The sequence below is a fragment of the Triturus cristatus genome, chromosome 9, assembly GCF_964204655.1.
Source record: "Triturus cristatus chromosome 9, aTriCri1.1, whole genome shotgun sequence".
Lineage (NCBI taxonomy): Eukaryota > Metazoa > Chordata > Amphibia > Caudata > Salamandridae > Triturus > Triturus cristatus.
Window position 1 is genome coordinate 992,161,917 of NC_140592.1, and position 27,439 is coordinate 992,189,355.

The 27,439-nt window shown below is 45.5% G+C and overlaps 1 protein-coding gene across 8 annotated transcripts in view; it reads left to right on the forward strand.

The window, feature by feature from the left end:
• Positions 1-27,439, forward strand: part of SEL1L (SEL1L adaptor subunit of SYVN1 ubiquitin ligase) — a 379,824-nt gene that overhangs the window by 141,029 nt on the left and 211,356 nt on the right. For all 8 annotated transcript variants that reach the window (XM_085626599.1, XM_085626598.1, XM_085626600.1 and 5 more), the window contains exon 14: positions 24,716-24,778. In XM_085626599.1, coding sequence (XP_085482725.1) covers positions 24,716-24,778 — 63 coding nt within the window. The remainder of the gene's footprint in view (positions 1-24,715; positions 24,779-27,439) is intronic.

Genomic DNA, 27,439 nt, shown 5'->3' on the forward strand with positions numbered 1-27,439 from the left:
CCCACCCTCATCGGTGTGGAACCTAAACATCGTTCTCACAAGACTAATGGGGCCTTCATTCGAACCTCTACATAAATGTGAGCTTCAATTTTTAACATGAAAAACAGCTTTCCCTGTTGCCATTACTTCCCTCAGAAGGGTCAGTGAGATACAAGCACTCACCATTCAAGAACCTTTTCTGCAAATGCATCATAATAAGGTTGTTCTCCGCACTAATCCTAAATTCCTTCCTAAAGTCATTTCTCCCTTTCACCTCAATCAATCTGTGGAACTGCCCGTATTCTTCTCGCAGCCACAAACCATTGCAGAACGAGCTCTGCACACCCTAGACGTCAAAAGAGCTTTACTCTACTACATCGAGAGAACACAACCTTTTCGCAAGACCAAACAATTATTCGTGTCTTTCTCACCACCACACAAAGGCAACTCCATCTCCAAATCTGGGATAGCTAGGTGAATTGTTAAATGCATACAGATTTGCTACCACACAGCAAAACGAACGCCCCCTAAAGCCCACTCTACACATAAGATAGGGGCTTCCATGGCATTTTTAGGGTACATCCCCTTAGATGATATCTGCAAAGCCGCTACATGGTCTACACCGCACACTTTCACTAAACACTATTGTGTAGATGTGCAAACTAAGCAACAAGCTAGTGTGGGCCAGGCTGTCCACAAAACACTGTTTCAAACAAATGCAACAGATACTGATGGTCGCCGCTAAGAGGGGGTACTGCTACACAGTGGGTAATCTGCAGCTCAAATGCCTCGAACGGAATTTGCTACTTACCAGTATGCATTTGTTCTTGGCATGTAGAGCTGCAGATCTACACATGCCCACCCGCCTCCCCAGCTACCTTTATCTGTTCCAGTTTATCTTATTTAGATGCAACACACATGGGCATCTTTCCTGTTATTACTACGCTCCATCTTTCCCTGTTGGCGAAAAACAATCTGAGGATGGAGCCGAAGCCCATGCGCAATATGATCCAAAGGAGGAGTCACATACCTCGTGACTTCCAAAGACTTTCTAAGAGAAAAACAACTGCAACATCCGGGCCCAACACCAGATGGCGATCTATGCACAGTGTGTAGATCTGCAGCTCTACATGACAAGAACAGATGCATACTGGTAATTAGCATATTCCTTTCTTCCAGAGGATAACATTGACTGTTTTTCAATGAAAAGTTTCCAAGGGTGGAGTTGGAAGATCTAAGAAATCCTTTAAAACTGTAACTAAATAACCAAAACGCTTTTACTTACCTGTTTACAGGAAATGTCCCAGTGCAGTATCTAGTTCTACAGCACTGTGTAAGAAAAGTAATCTGAAAAGTAACTTACATGATATTTTTGTTGTACATTGATTAAATAGGCATATTTGTAGAGGTAGATTTATTTTTAGCATTTCTAAACACTTCAGCTCTATCATTAGTTTATACTTGAGCTATCCTTTTACAGTTCATGCTTTTGCCAACAAAAATCTGCTACCACCTTGTGAAGAATACATGCTTGGTCAGAGAAGTTATCTGCTTATCTGTTTTACAGGTGGCTCATAGCAAACACTCTAGATCATTGTTAGTAATAGCAGCCTTGGTTGGCCTGCACCAAAGGCGTGCGAGATGACACAGGCAGCTGTCTCACTCCTGAGTGGTCTTTGCCACATTTTTTAAGTGCGTTCTCACAAAAGCAGGTGCATGATTAGCCCACTGGAACATTGTAATGTTTGTCCTGGTCACCAGCGTTCGGATCAGACAGACGCAGTAGCCCAAACTTGTTTCTGAACGAGGATTTTTAAAGCAAAGATTTAATCATCAAGCCCCTGTTATATTTCAGACATGAGATTCCTATGTTTGGATTTAACCTTCTTCAGGAGTGCCTATTCATCTCATCCATCGCTGGTGCTGTAGCCCTCTTCATTTACTATATAGACAGGCCCATGAGTCCCACAGGCTTGACCTCACCAAATTAAAAATTCAGAGCCCATTGTTTATGGATGTTCAGGTGATGAGCGCTATAGTCTATGTCAGGGTTTATTAGCCGAGGAGGTAACCTCTTTCCCTCACTTTGCTGGCCTTCCCTTTTAAAACTTTGGTCCTGCCAATGCCTGCGATAACTCACTGCCGCCTGCGCCTCCGTTGATGGTGTGAACTGCCTGGGTTCAGCGTAGATAATAGAGATACAGAGTCACTTGGCTTTTTTGACTCGTACACCTACCCAATTCCATAGTCTGTGCTACCTCAAGTGGAGCAGGGCTTGAACCCCTACAATAAAGGGGGTGGTGGGGATCAGCAAAGAGCTTTACAAGTTCTACAGGACTGTTGAAGGCTTGATGGTTTGAATGGTAGCGGAACCTGTAGTGTTGGTTGGTTGGTTGGTTGTATTTCGGAACAACTCATGCCTTTACCGTGCATGCCGTTACTCCGCAGTCTTTACAACAAATGTGTCTTTACCAGCCATTCACACAACTAAATGCATTCGGGAAAGCGCTGGTCTTCGGAGCAGTATAATTTACTATTCCAACACCAGTCTGCACAACAGTAGGGAAAGTGTTGAACTCTAAAGTCTAATACCGTTTTCCCTAACGCATGTCATTGTGTGGATATGCATGGTAAAGACGCATTTGTTGTAATAAGCATGATCCAACTGCAGCGTTTTGTTAGGTCGTCATGGTAAAGGCTGTATTCGAGGCACGTGCGCTGTAGATATACATGCTTTGCTCTACAAGTTGTTTTTCTTCGAAGAAGTCTTTTCCAGTCACAAGGCAAGGTGACTCCTCATTGTGGTGATAGTGCACATGGCATTGACTTCATTGTTAGATTATTTTCTTTCACCCATCAGTTTTGGACGTGGTTTGCGGTGCTCTGGTTGGAGACCTTTCTTCGGGATCCCTTTGGTACGCAATCCACTGTACCCTTGTTGGTATTGTTTTGAATGGGTTTTCCATCCTCCGCGTGTTGATATCCGAAAACTGTACTAGTTGGATCGGGGAAAACTCCAACTGCGGCCTTCGGACCTAGCCTGTTTCCATTAACTCGAGGAAAACATTGAGAAATCTGCCAACGGAACTGACACTGTTCAAATTCTGCTCTCAGTGGCGCTCTAAATATCTGCGCACCGACCTGCACAAGGTCTGTAACCTGTGACTGTCTACGGAGCACGAGGAAGAAGACTGATACGCCTGTCGCTCATTTTGATCTAAAAAGACCCTGCAGGACCGTCTGGCTCGATGAAGAGAAATGCAGCGGCAGAGTATCAAAGACACCCCCTTTGGAGAATATATGGAACAGGAAGAAATGGAAGCGTCCGCAGCGGAAGAGGACGAGGCCTTCTCCATCCAGGACTCCGATTCCGAACCGAAGATCGAACTGGAGTCTCGGGATGTCCCAGCCAGTCAAGGTGTCATGAGTATCAAAACCCGCTTTCACCAAATAAAAGGCTTCCGGCCCACCACTGCTCTCCGGCCATGGTAAGCACCGAGACTCTGCTTCGAATGGCCCGCCCTCTGGCTCGGCACCGAAAGCACAAGTCGAGCCTTCAGGCTCGAGTCTAGACACCACACCTGCCGCCCCATAAACTTCGGTTCAGAAGGACAAAAAAGAAAAATCTGGCTCGGTACTGAACAGTTCCACACCAAAATGGAAAGATGATCCTCAGAAATTCTGGAAACTATGAAAGAAAAGCTGTCACCAAAACAAAAGAAAATTTATATTAATCCAGACACTGAACATTTTTTCACAAAACCTATGATACCATCATCCTCCAAAAGGAAGATTCCTAGCACACAAGACACGGGATATAAATTTAATTTACAAAAAAGAAAAAGGGCATGGCTACTAGCCCTCTCCACCCTATTCCCCTCCACCATCTTCACCAGTACCTTTAGTATGAAGTTTAGACCCTCTAAATATTACACCACGGGGTTCAACTTGTACAGATCCTGAAGTAGGGGCTGGGGATGACACTTAAGGCCAACCACTAGGTCCATGGGATGATTGATATAGATCCTCCCACAGTCACAGATCCAGATCTATGCCCTGCAAAACCTTCACCTCTTGATGAGAACACCTCATATCAGGAGTTAACTGTCAGGGGAGCCATGTACCATGGAGTACATAAAGAATCTTCGGAAGAAGAATTTTTATTTGAAACATTGGGGCCAACACATAAGACAACACAGTCTTTACCAATGTTAAAGGCATGATGCTCCATGCAGAAGACCTTTTTAAAGACCCTGTACATGCACGTATCGTAACACCTATAGTTGATTTTAAAAAAAAAACACCATCTGACCCAATTTTTATTAGGGGCCAGCTTCCATTAAACTCTTTGGTTGTGTCCAATGCTTGTAAAAGAGCAAACTCCCAAACTTCAGGTGATGCACCACCTCCAGACAAAGAGTCTAAATTAATAGATGCCTCAGGCAAAAGTGAGGCTGCACAATCAGTCAATCATTGGTGCATAGCTAATACATACACAAGGTATTTTGGCTAGGTATGATTGGGCCCACTGGGAAAAAATGGAGGAGTTACTCCAATACCTCCCAGAGGAGCATAGGAAAAAAGGGCAGGAACTAGTGCAGTAGGGAAAATGTATTTCCAACTCGTCCATCAGGTGTGCATATACACTGCTGATACTGCAGCCAGGGGAGTTAACACCAATAGTCTCCTCAGGAGGCACGCATAGCTGTGTATCGCTGGGTTTAAACCAGAGGTACAACAAACAATACCCAATTCTCCCTTTGTCAAGGAACAACTTTTTGGCGCTTAAGTGGATGAATCACTTGAAAAGATGAAAAAAGACACTGACGTGGCAAAATCCATTGGAGGACTTAAGTAACCCTCTAACAGGCGCCTTTGCCACTCCTTTTATAGGGGAGGCTCAAAAAGTAACTCAACAGATGCCACTGCTTCGTCCTACAAACCGCAAACTCAATACTCTCCCCTCCAGAGGATTCTACAAGGGTGGGTATAGAGGAAACAATTTTAAAGGAAGAAGTAGAGGTACACCAACTCGTACCTCTCCATCTCACAACAAGCAGTGACTTAACAACAATGCCCTTTAATCATCATACACCTGTCAAAGGAAAACTGCACCAGTTTCTTCCAATTTGGCAATCAATAACATCAAACAAATGGATGTTGGACATTATCCTACATGGTTACTGCCTGAAGCTCACCAGCAATCTTCCCAATATTCCACCTTGCATTCACACACTCTCTCTAGCACACCAACACCTGCTCAAACAAGAAGTACAAGCTCTTCTAACAAAAGGCACTATGGAACCAGTTCCAATACAACACCAAGGGTCAGGGGTTTACTCACTTTACTTCCTAATCCCCTAAAAGACGGTTCTCAGCGGCCAATCTTAGATCTCAGGCCTTTAAACCTATACATACTATATGGGAAGCCACAGACCTCACCGAGATCGAGCAGCAGATTGTAACGTTGGGCTTCACTTTGGTCAAGCGAGAGATAGCACGCCACTGGGGGGCTGCTGCGGCACCATCCGTACGAGTGTGGGTACAGGAGCTCGACAGATGCATGATAGCTGAAAAAAAAGTGTTCATCATTAGAGGGTGCCCCAGAAAGTGGGAGAAGAAATGGAAGGCGTGGAATAGCTATAGAGGGTCCCTATGCACGTCCCCGTTGGTGGACCTGACGTTAAGGCGGAAGGAACTTAGAAAAGTGTTAGCATTGTGAATGTAATCTTACATATGTTAGTCATTTTGGTGTGCTATGGTGCTGCGGACATAAATGTGAATCTATCTGTGTGCCTGGCAAAATGTAATAAAATATTATTCCAAAAAAAAAAAAAAACCTATACATACTATCAGAACCCTTCCATATGATCACACTTTAACAGGTGCTTCCGCACTTACAACAAGGCAACTTTGTCAACACTGGACTTAAAGGACGCATATTTTCATATTTCTATTCACCCAGCACATCACAAATTCTCAGATTTGTGATAGCAGGAAAGCACTATCAATTCAAAATTCACTACTGCACCCAGAGTATTCACCAAATGTCTAGCAGTAGTAGCAGCTCGTCTAAGAAGACAACAAATTCATGTCTGCCCATATCTAAATGATTGGCTCATCAAAGCCAACATACACCACAAGCGTTTACAACATACTCATATTACCATAAACCTTCTTCATCAGTTGAGATTCACAGTCAATGCACAGAAATCCCATCTTCAAATCTCACAGCTGCAGCCCTAACTATGAGTTATAATAAACACTCAAACAGGTTTAGCCTAGCCCAATGCAGCCAGGATTCACAATTTGCAAACACTGCTACACCACTTTGAAAGTAACCAGTATCTAACAGTCAGACCTTCTATGCAACTCCTAAGAATGATGGCATCATGCATTGCCATAGTGCATGATGCAAGATTAAACATACGTCCTCTACAGGAAGGCTTATCACGTCAATGGAATCATTCCCAGTGTCAACTACAAGATATAGTGTTGGTAGACAGTTGCACCCATCGCCCTCTGCAGTGGTGGAACACACAAAACTTATCAAAAGGGTAGCCCTTTGTCGACCAGCAGATGCATGTCTCGCAGGGTGGGGTGCCAATCTACAACATTTAAACATTCAGGGTCTCTGGGACACCAAACAACAAAATCTCCACATCAACTACCTAGAGCTTCTAGCTGTTCACCTAGTGCTTGAAGCATTTCTGCCTCACCTGATAGTGAAAGTTGTTCTAATCTGGATGGATAATATGACAAAAACAAGGAGGTGGAGGGGGGCACATTCTATACAGTTATCAAGCCTCTCTCAGACAATTTGGCGTTGGGCAATACATCACAAAATCCAACTGCTAGCAGAACACCTTCCAGGGACAGACAACAACTTTGCTGACTTCCTCAGCAGGATGCGGCAACAAGTCCACGAGTGGGAACTCCACCCCAAGTCCTCCTCTCTTACTTCTACAAATGGGGGTTTCCACAAATAGATCTTAGCAACACCAAATAACTGGAAATGCCCAAACTTCGCCTCCAGGTTCCCATACCCTCTATCCAAAGGCAATTCCTTATGGATCAATTGGTCAGGGATATTTGCTTATGCTTTTACGCCTCTCCCTCTTCTTCCATTTCTGGTTTGGAAATTCGGGCAAACCTCTCTCACTTTGATTCTAGTGGCTCCCACATGGGCTCACCAACCATGGTTCACCACACTTCTAGAACTCCCAGTAGTTCCACACCATAAGCTTCACCTCACCTCAAACCTTCTCACCCAGAATCATGGAGAAATCAGACATCCAAATCCCACGGAGCTCAACCTAGCAATTTGGCTCCTGAAGTCATATAGTTTGGATACCTAAATCTACCACCAGATTGCATGCCCATTTTTAAAGAAGCAAGGAAACCTACCACTAGAGCATTCTATGCAGCAAAGTGGAAAAGGTTTGTTATATATTGTAATAACCGGACAATTGACCTGCTAGATGCTTCTATACAACAAATAATTTGTTATCTATTGCATCTACAACATGCAGGCCTTGCCTACACATCAATACACCTACACCTTGCAGCGGTGGCTGCATATCTTCAAAACAGACAAAATGTATCTTTATTCAGAGTACCAGTAAGTAAAGCCTGTATGGAAGACCTTAAAAGTGATACCACCAAATGTTCCACCTGCACCAGCATGGAACCTTAATATTGTTCTAACAAGACACATGGGTCCACCTTTTGAACCATTGCACAATTGTCCACTGCAGTTCCTATCCTGGAAGTTTGCTTTCATGATTGCTATCACTTCACTAAGACGTGTTGGTGAGCTTCAGGCACTAACCTTGGAAGGACCATTCTTCCAACACCTTAAAAAGAGTGGCTCTTCACACTAACCCAAAGTTCCTTCCAAAGGTAGTCTCTGCTTTTCATATTATCAATCAATTGAGTTACCTGTTTTCTTCCTTTAACCTGATTCTGTTGCAATAAGAGCTCTACATACATTAGATGTCAAAAGAGCATTATATTGATAGAACAAAAGATTTTCACAACAAAAAATAAACTATTTGTTGCCTCTGCTCCCCCTCATAAAGGGAAACCTATATCTAAATCTAATATTTCTAGATGGATTGTTAAATGTTTCCAAACATGCTATATTAAAGCAAAAATAACTTTGTCTATACCTAGAGCAGATTCTACTCATAAAATAGGAGCATATAGGGCCTTTTTAGGTAACCTTCCCATAGCTGACATTTGTAAAGCAGCTACATGGTCTACACCACAAACATTTACCAAACACTATTGTGTGGATGTATGAGCACATCAACAAGGTAATGTAGGACTGACAGTTCTAAGAACACTTTTTCAAACTACTGCAACGCCCACTGGTTAGCCACAGCTTTAGGAGAGTTCTGCTATTCAGTCAATGCAAAGCATGTGTATCTACATCGCACATGCCTCAAACGTATTATGTTACTTACCCTGTAAGCATGTGTTCTTGACATGTAGAGCTGAAGATTCATATGTGCCCTTCTTCCTCCCCGGATACCTATGGTCGTTGCAGTTCTTATTAAATTTGTGCACACATAGACATCTCTGTACTTCACGTACTTACTTCCTTCTCACCATCTTTTGGGAAAACAATCTAACCATATAGTCGATGCCCATGAGCACTATCACCGAAATGAGGAGTCCCCTTGTCTTGTGATTGGAAAAGACTTCTTTGAAGAAAAAAAATTGCAAAAATCCGGACCTAACTCTAGATGGGGGGGGGGGGGCGGCGGAGCTTTCCTGACTTCAAGATGGCCGTGATCTAAGGTAGCTCTCCCGATCGCCACCAACAATCCTCGCATAAACTTCGCCAAAGTCGGCACTGAGAAGGGAGATTATCTTGCTGGAGCTGAGCGCCACTCAGTGCACCCGCCGCCTGTGTGGGCCAACTGAAGATATCGGTAGTGACGCACTTCGGGAGGCCCTCCGGCCACGTAGTTGGCTAAGGTGCCCCAGCCGGACACGAGAGTACCCGGCGAGTGATCCTGCGGTGAGGTATGGTGAACCCGTGGGGAATATCAGCGGCGAGGCAGGCGCAATATAGACGTGTGCTGCCACACAGTGAAAGAAGTGTCTGGCGCTACGGGGAGAGCGAAGAACCCTTCCGCCTGTGCTGGGAGTTCCCATAGGGAAACCCCGCTACTGCGGAGAGCGGAGCAGTGGAACAAGCGGCACCTATCGCTCGGCAAGCGGCCAGCTCCCCGGGAGGGGCAGGACCACTGGAGGGAGACTTGCTCAGCAGCACTGAGTCAGCGCATGTGCCCAGAATCACGAGGAAGGTAAGTCAAGGCGGCCTCGTGGAGCACACAAATCAGTATCCTGAGCTGGCGCAGGCCCACGCACGATAGAGCACGACAATCAAGACTGCCGACTGAGACCCCTGGTAGGCAGGCTGGCACTGATGCTGGGCACTGCTTGAGCCCTGGGGTGTCACGAGCATACACCCAAGAGAGACAGTGGTGTGGGGGCAAGTTGATTCCACGCAGGTCTGTATGTAACTCACTACCACGAACGTGGGGAAAAGATTGCAGAGTGGTTGGTTAAGAGAGGCATGGAGATAGCCACCCATCCCCCCATTGAAGTGCTTGAGAGCAATTTTAAAGGAGTGACCAGGAGCTTGCGGGGGTGCACCTGTGATCTTGTTTACTCCTGATCTTTTGGCAATACTAGGCCCCCTGGTAAGCACCGGTTTGTATTGGTGAGGCATCTTGACAGGCGAACTCACATTGCATAACTTTCTGCATTATGGATAAAACGGACAAGCTTCAACCCAAACTGCACTTTGACTTACGTAAAACCCCTAGGTCGAAATAACCCATGCCTGCTGAGCAAGATGTCATCTCAGATGATCCGGACGCAGGATCAGAAATAGACATGAAAGAGGTGTTCCGCACTATCCAACAAAGCCTCTCAGAGATAGACAGCAAAATTGACGTGCTATCATTCCGCATGGACAGGATGTCAGAGGCTGGACAAGCATGGCGGCAGACTCGACGCGGCGGAACAGCGAATTTCAGACATGGAGGATGTTAACAGAGCAGACGCAGAGACCGATAAAGAGAGAGACAAGATCTTGTGAGCTCTGCAGGCAAAGGCTGACGATCTCAAAGCGAAATCCAGGCGAAACAACGTCTGTATTTTGGTAGTAGCTGAATCGTCAAATATTAGCAACATGGAGCAGTACATAGAGAAGTTACTTGTCAGCCTGCTGGGCCATAACACCTTCTCTGAAATACTAGTAGTAGAACGAGCACATCGCTCCCTGGCGCCAAGGCCGAGACCAGGTGCTGCCACCCGGCCTATAATAGCAACATTTTTAAATTATAGCGATCGCGATGCGGCCTTGCGAAAAGTTCGAGAGCTGGGAACTCTTCGCCATGAGGGTGCAGAATATCTTTATTTCCCGACTTCAACATGCAGGTACAGGAAGCGCGACGGCTCTTCATCCCGGCGAAAAATAAACTTCGGGACCTCAACCTGGAATACAGCATGCTGTACCCGGCGAAATTAAGGGTTATAATGGACGGTAAAATGCATTTCTTCACTGATCCTAAAGCTGTTCTCCGCTTTATTAAAGAAAAAGAACAATGAATGAAACAACAGGGTTCACTAGTCACATCTCAATCAAACACGGAGGGCTCTCCCAGTGTACATGAAGAGCAAGAGTCAGATGAATGACTGTCGTGGCAGCTCTGAGATGGACAACGCACAGTACAGAAAGAGACACTGATGGTAACATGCGTGCACTACAGCATGGGGATGGAAGGCACTCGACTCTGCCGCGTCTTGAAAGCAAGGGCTGGAGATGACTAGGGGATGGGGGCAGGTAAAACTTTCTAGGGGTAACATAGTGGACTGATTGACATCAGCATGGGCTCCATGGGCGCATAGAGTACAACATGAAGCCCCTCACGTTGGTATTCGCTTGAAGTTGTATGTGATTATATGTGTAATCGGGGTGGCGTAGGGAGTCAGAAAGGATGGCAACATCTGCCCCCACATGTAACACACTATCAGCATTGTTCTTTTTGGGGTTCTTGTTTGTTTCCGGGGATTGGGAAGGGGGAGGGAGCTCAGATAGCCACGACTGTTGTGGGTTTCTGTAACGTGGGAGGGAATTTTTGTTTAACCAGTAAGGGCTTGTGCATTGATGTTAACAAGCAACAGCAGTTACATACAGTACACATTACAGGCAAAGGGGTTCACACACTGCAGTGAAGGATTAGTTTTTTACAGCCCCGACCCCACATGATTGGCAGGCACACCACCACGCACAATTCAACTTATGAGGGCAAGTGCCGTAAAATACCAACCCTTTGAAGGGCTCAGAGGCTTCCAGGCTGTACTGGGGCACCCACGAATGGGCCAAGGCTCCGTGATGCGAGGCAACATGTCTGCAACTGCAACAAGCATTGGCATAGCCAATAGGTCTCGCTTTTGGGACCTTATAAGTGTTTAGCCATGCAACGGTTGATGTTGTTGCACCAAGGATATTGTGCTGCATAACTAAATACTTATAAGGTCACAAAAGCGAGACCTATTGGCTATGCTAATGCATAAGGATTCTGTTGGTGGGTGCTTGACTGCTCTTGCCAGGATAGGTGGGCCATGACAACACTACGAATAATACCGGTTTTCAGATTTTCATCATGCCCCCCCCCAAAAAAAAAGTATGGTAGTTTTCTTCACTCTGCCACACACAAACTTCTCAATGTCAATGCTTGCTTCTAAGTCTCTCCTCCTTGCGTTCTTCTGAGTGTTAGTTTAACAAACATGTGGCTTTTCCAGAGGTTGAGAAGTGATCTGCACAATAGATTCCAGGCAAATGTTTTGAAGGGTAATTAAACCATGGGGGTTGTTTGTAGTGTTTGGCTCATAGTGTTATAGATAACAGTTTTACAAAGTACAGCCCACCTTGTAATAGGTTGCTGGTGAATTGTCGATCCTCCACTTAAGTCCATAGGTATTTTGACCCTAAAAAAGTCTGTATACATCTTGAGTAATTCCAGTGTAAAGGAAAATGTAAAACAGTAACAAGTCCTGTTTAAAGATTGGGATAGTGTGTACTCGTAGTCCTCTAAATAATCAAGTGGAACAAAGAAGAATAATTGGCCCGAAATATAATGTGACAAATTCTGTTGAAAGAATGTGAGAGCATGGTCTCATTACCCTTAGAATAATGAAATGCAATTAGGAAGAATGATTCCTAAACGTGCAGCATCTAGAGTAAAGCATGCTACACCACCATGCAAGTGTTGTATAGAAACACAAATATCAAAGCGTGTGCCTCATTTGGCCGAAGCTCAATCGAAATTAAGCGTGTGAAAGCCATGCGTGAAATTAATCAGATATTCAATCGTTTTTTGTGTCATAATACCATATGCTTACTTTTCTATCCCCTGTGCTCATTATCATTAGCCAGCTTGCCAAATGTTTACATTTTCGGAGGTGTAAAATGAGTTCTCTTATGTAAGTTCCTCAGTTCTCCCAAAGTAAAACCCATTTAACGCCTGCATTAATTGATGGTTAGTTGTTAATAAATTACACCTTAGGAGCACATTACTTTGTTTCACTGCATACCTGCAAACCAAACTGCTGACAAAAGGGCCATGCTTTTTGATTGTTAATTATTATTCACGATCATCAATCACTGTAGCCCATTAAACTGGAATCAAACTAAGCGAGGAAGGAGCAGCATTTGTTTGAAGCTTGCAGAATTTTCAAGCTGAAGCTTATCAAGCAACAAAATAGGGCAGTTATGAGTCAAGAGCTCAGTCATTTTGTTTGATTCAGTGTAAAAGAATCTGACTTCTCCTATCCCACATCATCTCACCCAAGCACTTTACCAGGACCAAACTACTTAGGAGTCCAATTCGTTAGCCGAGAGAAACTACTGAAACGCTGATGACATTAATCTTATTTGCTACCTGCTAGGCGCTTGCCCAATTGTTCTACCAAACTGGACCGGTGTAGGACCATGCAAGGAAGAAACGAGGCAAACAGCGTACACGTGGCACATGAAGGAAAACAAACCCTTCCACAAGCATGAACCAGAAAATAAAGCTATGGGAGGAAAGTGCCTGCTTCTCATCTCAGTACATTACAAACAAGCAACATACCCCCAGCCTGTTCATCTTCTATTCATTTTTATTTTGTAGAATCGTGAAGGCAGAAGTCAGTGAAGATAACAAGTCGAGGCTGATTAAACCGTGGAGCAGCTAAGTGACCTCATCCGAGCGACGTAAAGTGCGCCCCAGTCACAGGAAAGGGTGAATTAAGCAAAATACTGAGTGACATAAAGATAGGACTAAATGTTCAGAAGAATGTGGTGTTTTCTGGGTCAGCTATTTTAAAAAGGTCTCATTTGGAAAGAAGGCATCCCCATCCGCCCACCCACGTGGCTTTTCGGTGCCAACATGTATAAAAGCTGCATTTGTGCAGCCAAGAAATGTCCCTGACTGCAGGTCTCAATTGTGAATTGAGTTTGCGGTGTACATTTGAAAGGGGTGCTTTGAAACTTTAAAATGTGCAGCCACGTTTCCATAAACCAGTCCCACAAGTTCAGGAAATAAACCATAGCGTGACTCATGAAAGCCATGTAGCCTTTGACATATGTAAGCTGCAACTGCACATATGTGGAAAGCCCTTCAAAAACCAGCATTGGCCGCGTGGCTGTGAAAGTGACACGGCCACGAAAGTGATCTCATGCATGCTTAATGAGGAAGAGAGGAGGGTCGGGTTGTGTGTGTGGATGACGAGAGAGTTAATGAGCCATGACGAGCAGAAGGCGGCTGCGCGCGTTCACGCGCATGTAACCGCAAGCGCTAGGCCAGCAAAAGCTGTGGTAGCACTTTTAAAAGCCCACTTCTAAATCTCTCGCAAAGCAGCGCATGCGCTGGCTCAGGCGAGACCTAAAAATGGCGCATAACACTCGTTGAGCCAGAGGAGCATCTTGTTTGCTTTTACGAGCGTCCTCTAGTGGTCGGCGGGCAAAATCACTAGAAAGTGGCCTCCTTAAATGCTAATCTTAGCCGCTTGAGGAACGTCGAGATGAGCTCCCACGGCAACCTGTGAAAGAAACAAGCATTAAATGCATAAGTACTAGGTGGCAGAATTACCATGAAATCATCAAAAAGGCATATAAACCATGAACAGCACATTAAATATGCACCACAATACTGTGAGACAATGAAAACCCTTAACTCATGGCTGCTGAGTAGCGAAGAAAGAGGGGGCATTGACAGTGACAATGGACTATAATACATGGACAGTTTGCTGATTGGTTATGATGTATTCGAGGCATATGAGCTGCAGATTACACACTTTTGCATAGATCGCCATCTGGTGTTTGCAGTTAGTTTTTCCTCTTGGAAAGTCTTTGGAAGTCACGAGGTCGGTGACTCCTCCCATGGTTCGTATTGCACATGGGCTCCGGCTCCATCCTCAGATTGTTTTTTTCCACCATCGGGCTCGGATGTAATACTTCGCGCTCCGGTTCCGAACATTCCAGTTCGACGATCGAAGCGGAATCCTCGCTCTCCGCGGTATTGTTTAGATACTGATCTCCTCAATCACCTTCTTCTTCGACACACCTTCGATTCCAGTCATCGACGGCAGCCTTCGGGCCTATCCAGGCTCCGGTCCCGGCTGATGGAAAGAACTCCATTCAAGAAGTGCCCTCGATGTGGGTCCAAATTCCCCTACACCGATCTTCATGGGGTGTGCAACCTCTGCCTCTCCCCTGAACACGAGGCTCGAGACTGTCCCGCCTGCAAGTCTTTTAGATCCAAAAAGACTATTCGAGATCGAAGGGCCAGACGGAAAATGGCGCACTCCTCAACTTCCGGTCCAGTCGACATCTTCGGGGACGACCTCGAAGCTCCGGGACAGCAGCACACCGAAGAGGACCTAGTCAGTGCTTCCGAAGCCGACGACTCGGATGTGGAGGAAATCACCCCGGCGCAGAGGGTCGTGAGTAAAATACCCCCTCCCACACCTGCGCCGACACCCAAAAAGGCTTCGGTCACGCCTTCGCCTCCGGGTCTAGGCAAGACCAAAGACACTGCTTCGAACACCCCACCTTCGGGCCTGGTGAAGAAGCCAAGTAAGCCTTCCGGCGGCTCGGGCTCGAGCCAGCCTGCCAGCGGTGCCGAAAAACACCCTTCGGTACCGAAGAAGAGATCGGCCTCTACCTCGACAGCGAGCTCCGTACCAAAGCCCTCGGTGTCCAAACCCAGCCTCTCGGTGCCGACCAAACATCATAAGGCCCTCGGCACCGACACTCCCGCGCCGAAGCCTGTCTCGGCACCGAACAAAAAATCGGAGGTCCCAAAAAAGCACGGCACAGACAAGCCTAAAAAACCATCGGCCCCGAAAATGTCGGCGCCGACCAAATCACCAGTGTCGCAAGAACTTTTTACACCGGATCCTTTGCAAAAGACACTTACCAAGGATCCAAAAACTGGGCATTTGGCACGGTCTTCTAAAAAGAGACATTTGGACATACCAGCTCCACCTCCAAAGAGGAAGGACTGTGCTACCTCCCCTTTCAGAGTGCCTTCCCCACCTCCTCCACCCTCTCCACCTCTGCCCCCTCCACCTTCTCCACCCCTGCCTCATCGCTCTCCGACCCCGTCTCCAGACCATGATGATCAGGGGGACCCATACTACGACCCAGCAGATGTGCCACAAGATCCCAACCCTACTGGATCCCCAGGCCCCTGGGATGATTACAATAATCCAGACATCCCAGATGTCCCACAAGATGACCTTTATCCATCCAGGCCATCTCCACCAGAAGACTCACTAGTTTTTCACCACCTACTTCAGAGGGTGGCACATTATCACGGGGTAGAGCTACACACTGACCCATTAGAGGAAGATTTCCTCCTAGACACCTTTGATAATGCACATAGGTCTACTGCTATACTACCTATGCTCAAAGGGGTAATAAAACATGCGCCAGAGGTTTTTAAAGACCCAGTCAGGGCTAGGGTCCTAAACCCACGCATAGAAAAAAAGTATAAAGCCGCCCCCACAGATCCTGCATATATCAAAGGGCCAGCGCCACTGGATTCCTTAGTGGTATCCACTGCAAGGAAAAGATCTAATTCACAGGCATCAGGCAAAGCATCACCGCCGGACAAAGAGTCAAAGCTCCTGGACGTGTCAGGAAAACGCACTGCGTCCCAGGCAGCCAATATATGGCGTATTGCCAACACTCAAGCGCTATTGGCCAGATACGACAGAGCGCATTATGATGAACTAGAAACCATCATGCACCATCTCCCAGAAAAATATAAAAATAGGGCCAGTGAATTAATTCAAGAGGGTAAGACCATAACTAATACCTCTATACGCTGTGCCTTAAACGCAGCAGACACAGCCTCCAGGGCCATTAACACTAGTGTCCTCCTCCGTCGACACGCTTGGCTTAGAGTGTCAGGCTTTAAACCAGAGGTATAAGCCTCTATATTAAACCATCCATTTGATCAGGAACATTTATTCGGTCCAAAGATAGATGAGGCCCTCGAAGATGAAGAAAGATACAGATACGGTGAAATCCATGGGAGCCCTACAGTCACACCCTCCTAGGCGCTCCTTTCGCCGCTCTTCCTTTAGGGGCACGGGCAGAGGCTACTCCTCAGATAGCGCGTCCATGTCCTACAAATCCCCTCCTCAGTCCACCTTTACAAAAGGTTATCAAAGAGACGGATAGAGAGGCAATAACAATAAAGGCAGAGGTAAAACAAATACCGCTCGCTCTGCCACACCGCCTACCCAATGACTTTCCCCTGCTCCCTCCAGACCATCCCACTCCGGTCGGGGGCAGACTACAACATTTCCTTCACGTCTGGGAGTCCATCACATCAGACAAATGGGTGACCCAAATTATTCGTTCAGGGTACTGCCTAGAACTTACATCTACCCCCCCAACATTCCACCCAGGCAACGCCCAATGTCAGAAGAACATTCCACGTTACTAAAACAGGAGGTAATTTCCCTCCTACAAAAACACGCAATATAACAGGTCCCTCACGATCAGCAAAATGTAGGGGTCTACTCCCTATATTTTCTGATACCAAAAAGAGACGAGACTCTACGACCTATCTTAGATCTCTGGCCTCTAAACACATACTTACATTCGGACCATTTTCAAATGGTAACACTTCAGCAGGTACTTCCGCTCCTCTCCCAGAACGACTTTCTCACCACACTGGACTTGAAAGATGCATACTTTCACATTCCGGTACACCATGCCCACAGAAAGTACCTCAGATTCGTAGTGGACGGGCAACACTACCAGTTCAAGGTGCTCCCATTCGGGGTCACAACAGCACCACGGGTATTCACCAAGTGCCTAGCGGTAGTGGCGGCACATCTCAGAAGACAGCACATTCACGTCTTCCTGTATCTGGACGACGGGCTGATAAAAAGCCGCGTCCTACAACCAATGTGTACACCACACCGCCACTACAATCCAACTACTTCACCAACTAGGCTTCACGGTGAACCACCAAAAATCCCAGTTAACACCATCCCACATAAAGCAATACCTCGGTGCCACCATAGACACCTCAAAAGCCATAGCCTACCCCAATCCGGCCGGGATTGCAAGCATTCAGGCTTTGCGTCAAAAATTCATACTTCAACACTCCCTCCCAGCAAGAGTGTTTATGCAACTGATAGGGACGATGGCCTCTTGCATTTTCATAGTGCCTTATGCAAGACTCCAGATGCGTCCACTCCAAGAGTGCTTAGCGCGCCAATGGAACCAGGCCCAGGGGCAACTGACAGATCTGGTGTTGGTAGACGGTCGCACCCATCGCTCTCTGCAGTGGTGGAACACCACAAATCTTTCCAGAGGTCGACCGTTCCTGGACCCGGTTCCACAAATAATCCTGACGACAGACGCATCGCTCTCCGGCTGGGGAGCTCATCTACTACACCTCACAGTGCAGGGCACATGGACGCTGCAACAAAAATTACTCCACATTAATCATCTGGAGTTACTGGCAATCTTTCTAGCCCTAAAATCTTTTCACAAACAGATGACCGCCATGTACTACATCCAAAAACAAGGCGGCACACACTCTCCACAGCTCTCTCATCTAGCACAGAGCAAATGGAGATGGGCAATTCCACACAAAATCTTTCTCCTAGCCCAACATGTCCCAGGAGTCCAAAACACCATGGCAGATCTGCTCAGCAGACAGACACAGCAGATCCACGAGTGGGAACGTCACCCACAGGTTCTTCACCCGTTCTTTCAGATGTGGGGGCATCGAAAGATAGACCTATTCGCCACCCACAAAAACAAAAAATGCCCAAGCTTCACCGCCAGATACCCACACCCATTGTCCAAAGGCAATGTGATATGGATGAACTGGTAAGGCAAATTTGCATACGCCTTTCCACCTCTCCCACTAATTCCATTAGTGGTGCGAAAGCTACAACTGCACTCCCTCACACTGATTCTAGTAGCTCCAACATGGGCCAGACATCCATGGTACACCACGCTGCTGGAACTCTCAGTAGTGCCACACCAAAAATTACACCTCTCACCATGCCTCATAACCCACAACCATGGAGAGATCAGACACCTGGACTCAGCTCAACCTTGCGATCTGGCTCCTGAGATCCTAGAATTCGGATACCTTCACCTTCCCCCTGACTGTATGAACGTTATCAGAGAGGCTAGACGCACTACCACTAGAGCCTGCTACGCTGCCAAGTGGAAAAGATTTGTTTTTTATTGCCATAATAACACAATCAACCCTCTAGACTCATCCATACAGCACATCATATGCTACTTACTACATCTACAAAGATGTAACCTAGCATATACATCCATTCGGTTACACCTCGCAGCAATTGCCGCTTACCTACAAAACAGACAGCACCTATCACTTTTCAGAGTGCCTGCCATTAAAGCCTTCATGGAAGGCCTAAAACAAATAATTCCCCCCAGAGTGCCACCCTCACCTGTGTGGAACTTAAATATAGTGCTCACAAGGCTAATGGGACCGCCTTTCGAACCTTTACATAAATGCGAACTGCAATTCCTCACCTGGAAAACAGCTTTCCTTGTAGCCATCACCTCCCTTAGAAGGGTCAGTGAAATACAAGCACTTACTATACAAGAACCTTTTCTCCAAATGCACCCGAACAAGGTTGTCCTCCGTACCAACCCAAAATTCCTACCCAAAGTCATCTCACCCTTTCATCTAAACCAATCGGTAGCATTACCTGTGTTTTTTCTCGCAACCTCAAACTGTTGCAGAAAGGGCTCTACACACACTAGATGTTAAAAGGGCCTTGCTTTACTATATCCAGAGAACACAACCTTTCAGAAAGACAAAGCAACTGTTTGTCTCTTTCTCTCCACCTCATAAAGGCAACCCCATCTCTAAATCAGGGATAGCTAGGTGGATTGTAAAATGCATACAAATTTGCTACCACAAAGCAAAACGCACGCTATCTGTTCCCCCTAAAGCCCACTCTACAAGAAAGATAGGGGCTTCTATGGCTTTTCTAGGGAACATCCCATTAGATGATATCTGCAAAGCAGCTACATGGTCACTTTCACTAAACATTACTGTGTAGATGTGCAAACCAAGCAACAAGCTAGTGTGGGCCAGGCTGTACTAAAAACACTATTTCAAACCACTGCAACAGATACCGGTGGTCGCCGCTAAGGTTGGGAACTGCTATATATTCTATGCAAAAGTGTGTAATCTGCAGCTCATATGCCTCGAACGGAATATGCTACTTACCAGTATGCATCTGTTCATGGCATGTAGAGCTGCAGATCTACACACGCCCACCCGCCTCACCGGCTACCTGTATCTGTTCCAGTCTATCTTATTTAGATACAACACACATGGGTTTCTTCACTGTTATTACTACGCTCCATCTTTCCCTGTTGGTGAAAAACAATCTGAGGATGGAGCCGAAGCCCATGCGCAATACGAACCAAGGGAGGAGTCACCGACCTTGTGACTTCCAAAGACTTTCCAAGAGGAAAAACAAACTGCAAACATCCGGGCCCAACACCAGATGGCGATCTATGCAAAAGTGTGTAGATCTGCAGCTCTACATGCCAAGAACAGATGCATACTGGTAAGTAGCATATTCCTTTCTCTTTCCCTTATGGTTTTCTAGTAAAGGTAGTTTGTTTTAAGGCTGCTGTATGTAATAAAGTGGAGAAAGATGAGCATAATCCTAGACTCGGTCCTGACATAGAATTCCTGCACAACGTTATTTCAGACTTTTGCATTACCTGTACGTTATTCTTGTCAGGTCTACAGCAAACAAAAACAAAAAACGGCTAAAACAGAATGGGCTTTTCATTTTTAGGTCTCGGCTCGAAGGCTGCGCTTGCGCAGTCTCGCTCCAAAATTTAATGTTTTGGAGTGGGGCTTTAACCGCCCCTTTTTTTTTTTACGTCTTCTCCATTGGCTGGCCTCTTGAATGCTGGCCAGCCATTGGAGAAGAGGTTTGTCTCTCCGAACAGGCCCCGTCCTTTTCAGATTCGGGGGCGTGTTTTTTGCTACTTTTCTCATCATCTCCTCCAGCCAATGACAAGAGGAGAGAAAAGAAAAACACGCCCCCGAATCCGGAAACGCCGCTGCCTTTCTCCGAGGCATTTCTGCTTCGCCTCGGAGAAGGGCGGTGGTGTCCCGGCGTCCGGACGCATTTGTTAATTTCCCATACTTGTTTTTCAAGTGCCGGCGTTTCTGATAGGAGGCTTAATTGGTGAGTGAAAACTTTTCTTTCGCCGTCCGATCTGGGTTTTTCATTCGTCGGACTTGTTTTTTCTCCTGAAACGTTTTTCCCCGAGCTGAGAGATCGCAAACACGAGCTTCTTAAAAACAATTTATCCAACGCGGCAAGTTGCGTATACGAGCTATAGCCAGTAGATGGCACATTCGACACGTTTCTTTCTCAACAACAGTTACATTGTTGACATGATGCAGTTCATGATGGGAAAGATTTAAGTGTCAAAATTATTTTCCACCCACAGACACCAATGTAAATGAAATTACTGTTCCATTCATTTCTAAATGAAGGATTCAATTAAGGCTCATCGTAGACTCGTGTGATTCATGTTGCACGTGAGAGAGACAGACGCAAGAGCACACGCAGGTAAGCAAACACGTCCTTTCACGAAGACAGACTTTCACAGGGGTGCGTAAAAAATGATTGCCTTGTGGTTCTAGTGAGCGCTCATTGGTTAAACTCCCTATCACTGCGAGCGGCAGCGCACTGAAGACCTTTCACTTGCAAACAATCTACTGTATTCTCACAGAAAGCTATTACCTCACTCGTGTAACCCAGCTTTCGAGGACTGTAGTACACAACTGCATAAGAAGAATGCTTTTGTGCGCTATATTGCCCTGATTTCTGCGTAAGGCGCTCTCAGAGGCATGGACACGCACTGGACACTCCCACTTAACAGGGTCCTAGCCCTAATAAAAATGCCAAATATGTCTGCAGATAAAATCTGCCCTTTAAGACTGATGTCCATGCTAAATGCCTCCACCTGCCCTCTGCATACCCGCACAAGCATAGGTTTTTGTCCAAAGCTTAATTTCTAAATGAAAGAGTGCCTGCGCTCAAAGCTCTGCTCTGATACACATGGCTGGTGCAAATAAATGTGTGTGCACGGAATACCAAATCTGTATAGTCCTAAACATACCTCAGGCATCTTTAGTTCATTAACACTATCACTAACATTTATATTTTCTAAGAATTAAAAAAAAAAACTTGCCTTAACATTGTCCAATATTCACTCTCACATAGCATGTTTTTAAAATATTTTAAGCAGATTTGTTTTATGTTATATTACCATTGTTTTAAAATCCGTCTGGTCAGGAAACAAAACAAGCATTTACAATGCAATGGTCTCGGCATTGATAAAGTTAGAGCTATTGGCATTGCTCATGACATTATTTTTTTTTTTTTTAAACATTTAAAGAAACGGCAAAGTCAATGCTATTATTCACCTCGATAATCTCCACGGCTGCTCCGTCGTGTCGCGGTGCACACATTTCGGTGGGTTACATCTGCATCACAACAATTAGTGAGACCATTTCATATTTCGGGTATGAATTTCAACAAGAACCCACACAAAACTGACCTTTGGCTACCAAGACATTTCAAATGTATTTAAAATATCGAAATAATTACGCGGCATCCGGATTGAGCAGGGTAAAGATTAATATTTCGTTGTTAAAATAAATATAAATAGCTCTTTGATCCCAGACAGAGCTGGTTTCAAAATAAAGATCACTGCCGGCACATAACACGCCGAAAGCCGGCTGCGAAACCTTCTGTATTCGGGTCTCAGAATCCGCGCTCTCCTAAATGGGCGCAGCGTTCATTGGTGCGGCAGGTGCAGTGACACCGGGACCTCTGCCTTTAATCACTCAGCGGGCGGCGGGACGTTTTCATCGCTTCCTTGAGAGGCCAGCGCGCTCTTGCTACTATTAATCACACCTCCTAGCGCTGCCGGATGGGGCAGGAGCACCTCAGAGGGAGCCCAGCAGCGGCGGGGACACTGGTCAAGCCCGGCCCAAATGCAGACTGTGGATGCTGCTGGGTGAGTGCGCCTGTAGCAAAGAAACCAACTTCACCCCGTCCTGTCCATCTCAAGTTCCACCTTAAAATACTATTATTGCTCATCCGGCGGTGCCTTAAGGGAGCCCCTGCTGGACGCCCACGTCTTTATGTGAAAGCGCAATGTTTCTGTCGCTTGGGGCGCTCCAGACCTCTTTGCGTTATAGTTTGGTGAAATATTGCCAACACACGAAGTCCCAAAGTCCGCTTTTCATAAATTTACTATTTTAGTCAAGTTGCCAGTTTCCCCTAAACCGTGATTCTCCATTCAAACCCTACACGCATTAATTGGCACGGATGAAAGGAGCGGTTAAGATTCGGACCTGCAGAGCACACCCAGCGGTGAGAGGCTGCCTCAGTGCGCTGTACTTTGTTGCGAGTTCAGCTCTGTGTAGCTGCTGGTTGGTAACAAGAGCTCCCTATCGTAGGACCCCTTGAAGTAGAACCCCAGGCCTCAGGCACACGGTGACGTTCAGCGCCTGTGGGGGTGCACAGCGGCTGTTTTCGTTTCTATTAGTGTGTGCTGCTGTGGGTTTGTGTTTAGTGAAAGTGAGTGTGCAAAGCCCTGCAGGGGGCTGGGCGGGTGCTCGCGTCCAGCTGTGCTGTCTCCAGCAGGTACCGGGCAGGGAGGTCTGACACGGGCTCCCTGGGGCACAGGGATGAGCTGGTCTCCGGCCAATGGCTGGCAAGGAGGAGGGCGCAGGAGGGGAGAGGGTGAGCCTTGGACTGACTGCCCGTCCCACCTTCCCTCACTCTCAGATGAACCATCTGTCTCTCCGTGTCCTAAGCACAGGCACCAGAGGCAGGGTTAAGGTTTTAGAAATGGGATCTGCTTTGTGTGATAATTCAAGAATTGAAATCCTTTATCCTTTGAGATTTGGGAATCATATTTCAGCCAGCAACATCACTTAGATAAAATGAAAGGGGTGTACGGGCAAAAATGCTTCACTCCTTAGCTAGAAATCTGTCAAGCCACTTTTGGGGTAACATTGTACTGGTAAGCACTTCATCACGTGTAAGCTGTTCAGGGTGCTCGTCTATAGTTCATCCTAGTAGTCTTGTCCTTATGTTATGCATAGTAACAGAATCAAAATCAGTTTTTAGGTCTCTTGTGTATGTGTGTGCCTCTGTGTGTGTGGCTCTGTGTGGGTGGCTTTTTTGTAGGTGGCTCTATGCGTGGGTGGCTCTGTCTGTGTGTGGGTAACTGTGTGTGTGTGTGTGTGTGTGTGTGTGTAGGCGGCTCTGTGTGGCTGGCTCTATTTGTATGCAGGTGGCTCTATGTGAATAGCTCTGTGTAGGTGGCTGTGTGTGTGTGGGTGGCTCTGTGTGTGTGGGTGGCTCTGTGTGTGTGGCTCTGTGTGTGGGTGCAAATGCAATAGGTCTGGAATTTGAGAGAGATTAAGCTATTGACATTGTAAATAACAATGCCGTTTCTTTAAATGTTTTAAAAACAAAAACATAAACAAAAATAATGTCATGAGCAATGCCAATAGCTCTAACTTTAACAATGCCGAGACCATTGCATTGTAAATGCTTGTTACAAATGTATTTGTGTGTTAATATTTGCAAAGGAGTAAATATATCAGAACACAGAAAATGTATTGTGGAATGCACAATTTTTATTTGAAGTAAGCTCTAGGTTTTAGACCCTTGCAGTTTTGTTTAGGGGATCGCATACGTCTGGAGGAAGCACATCATTCGCAATACTGAGTATTTCTTAATTGTTACCACAACAGACTAGCTAATAGAATGCATTTCATTAGTTGGCAAAAACTGTGTAGACTAATTCACTGTCTTCTGTGGGTAGGTATTTTGAAAAATAACGCTTTATGCACTGCAGCCCAAGCCTGTGAATTCCATGAATAGCTTGTATTATTTGTCAAAAAATTGCCTTTTCCGAGTTGAAACCTTCCTCATAACATCAATATCCCTTAAGATTGATTTATTTTGCTCCACCTTCAATGCTGCCAGTCCTCAATAATGTAATTGTTAAATGCCACATCAGGTGTCAGAGTGGGTAGTAGATTGAGAACCATACTCTTATTTTCTATTGTAATCCTTTCATTTTCCATTCAAGGGCAATCCTGTGGGTCAGAGTGGTCTTGGCATGGCCTACCTCTATGGAAAAGGTGTTCCTGTGGTAAGTTTTTATAATAGCATAAATCTGTGTCTGTCTGTGGAAAGGGACTTTTCCAAGACTAATGCTGTACGATCCTGGCAAGCTAGTTATAATGACATTAAGGATATTTTCATGGTTAATGTATTGATTCTAGACAAATGCTTAATCTCCAGAAATTTAAGTGGTTCCATCAAATCTTAAGAATCAGTGGTGATGTGTGCTGTGAATCCATGGGGTCAATAGTTATTTATCCAAGCAGAAGGGGGAGATAAAGGGAAAAACAGAGGGATTAGCCCTCCTATCAAATTACCAGCAAACAAAAGGAGCCCGTCCGTCAAAACTAGGACTAGACTTCCACATCTAGTTTGGAAAACAGAATGTTTTTTTTGGTTAACCCTCACCCACCAGGGTTACCCCTTGGTGGCATGCTTCATCATTGGGTCCTTCACGTTCCGCTACGGAATGGGGCATGCTACGACCTATGTGGGAGCATTTATAGGTGACTATATTAGATGAATAGATGTCAAAACGACGAGTGTAGGTTGTTTTGGAACTTTTAAAAGTATCTGCCTGGTAGGAAAAAATGCTTAATTCGTACCTCTAGTCTGTATGGTTAAGAAATGGGGAAAGAAATTGAAACCACAAGCAAAAGTGTTACTAGGTTTCAGAAGGTCTACATGTTTCAAGCTCTACCCCAAGGCGTTCCTTCAGAACAAAGGATGGCTACTGCCTGATACCACTTCCTCAAGCTGCAAAACTATTGCATGCCATGTCCTTTGTCAATCATATCTCTGTTTTTTGGTGTGAGTGCATGAGTGTGACTAGTGTACAATTTTCGGTTGCACCAATAATGCTCACCCTTTGGAACGTTTAGAATTATCATGATTTTCCCACAAAGGTGATGTTTTTTAAGAATGGAATACAATGTACATTAACTGTCCTATACATTTGTATAGACTTTGAGAAACGACAGCTAATCCTGGCGGACTAACGTTCAGATTTTGTAATTCCAAATCTTTCAACCATAACACCATATGGTCCTGTATGTATGTTTACCTTTTTTGCCATGCAATAGTTTTGCAGCTGGAGGAATTGTAACTGGGAGTAGCCATAGTTGGTCCTGATGAAAAGCCTTGGGGTAGGGCTTGAAACATGGAGACCTTCTGAAACCTAGTAACACTATTACTTATAGTTTCAATTTCTTTCCCCATTTTATTTTTAACTATACCGACTAGAGGCACGCATAAAGCATTTTTTTGGACTAGGCAGGTATTTTTAAAAATTTCCAAAACAACCCATCCACTCCTAGTTTTGACATCTGTTGATCTTATATAGTCACCTATAAGTGCCTCCACATAACTCATAGGTCGTAGCATGCCCCATCCCATAGCGAAACAGGAAGGACCCAATGATGAAGCATGTCACCAAGGGGTAACCCTCGTAGGTGAGGGTTAACCAAAGAAAACATTCTGTTTTCCAAACTAGATGTGGAAGTCTAGTCCTAGTTTGGACGCACACGCTGCTTTTGTTAGCTGAAAATAGTTATACTATTTTTTATACAGTCTCTTGTTTTTCCTCCTGGTATACAAGTGCTATCACATGCCAAACTGTGTTGTAACTTGCTACAAGTAAGAAAATTAGTTCTTCTCATTCACAACCCCATGACCTGATATAGTCCAGTAAGTCCGGTACCACTTCGCTTAAGTTCAGCACCCGTTTAACTGGAGAATGTATTTTCTATTACTGCTTTATCAATTCCAGACTAAATTGTCTTGAAAGCTGCATAGGTGCACAGCTCCACCATCACCTCATGTCATAATAATCTCATGTCCTATCAGTCAGGGTTTTGCTCCTTAATAGTTATAAAAATATCACCTCAGAATGTTGTGATAACAGCATGCACGCACTGATTGTTGTGGGTGTTACTACATCTCTTGATACCTCTAACCGGACCACAGTGCAAATTCTCCATCTGGCATCACACTCTTATAAAATATGACAGCCAATCAAGTACCTGCCTCTAAGTTTCTATTTGGTCTAGCAAAGCTCATTCATATGGGTACCTTCAAGTATGTATTTGAGAGGTCGCCTCACCAGCATGCTTCATACTAGGCGAACCCCCCCCCCCCCCCCCCCCCCCCAACCTTCCCCCACACCAGAGAAAATAGCAGGGACCCATGATATTACGTTAAAAATACTTCAGGCTATGCCCAAACGATTTCCTTTCCTTTTATAGGACTCTTGGTATGTATTAAAACAAGCATTGGCATAGCCAACAGGTCTCGCCTTTGGGACCTTATAAGTGTTTAGCCATGCAACAGTTGCATGAAAGTGATCGCGAGATCGCGATCAAACTTCAAAGCGGCCGCGAAAGTGAAAGTAATCGCGATCAAGCGCCCGCGCACATGCACTGCAGCTCTAGGCTGGCCTGGTAGCACTTTTTGGAGCCCTCTCAATAAGTCTCGCCAGACCAGCGCATGCGCTGGGTCAGGCGAGTGGTGTAAGAATGAGGAATAAGGATTCATCTATCCACATATGACTGCCAACATGTTTTAGCTGATGTGTACGCCTATACAGGTCAACGATCTTCTTCAGTGCTTAAGAACTTCCTTCCTGAATAATTCATACATCCCATGCAAAAATATGAGGCATGCTGCTCTCATACCTGTCTAATGTAGCTCA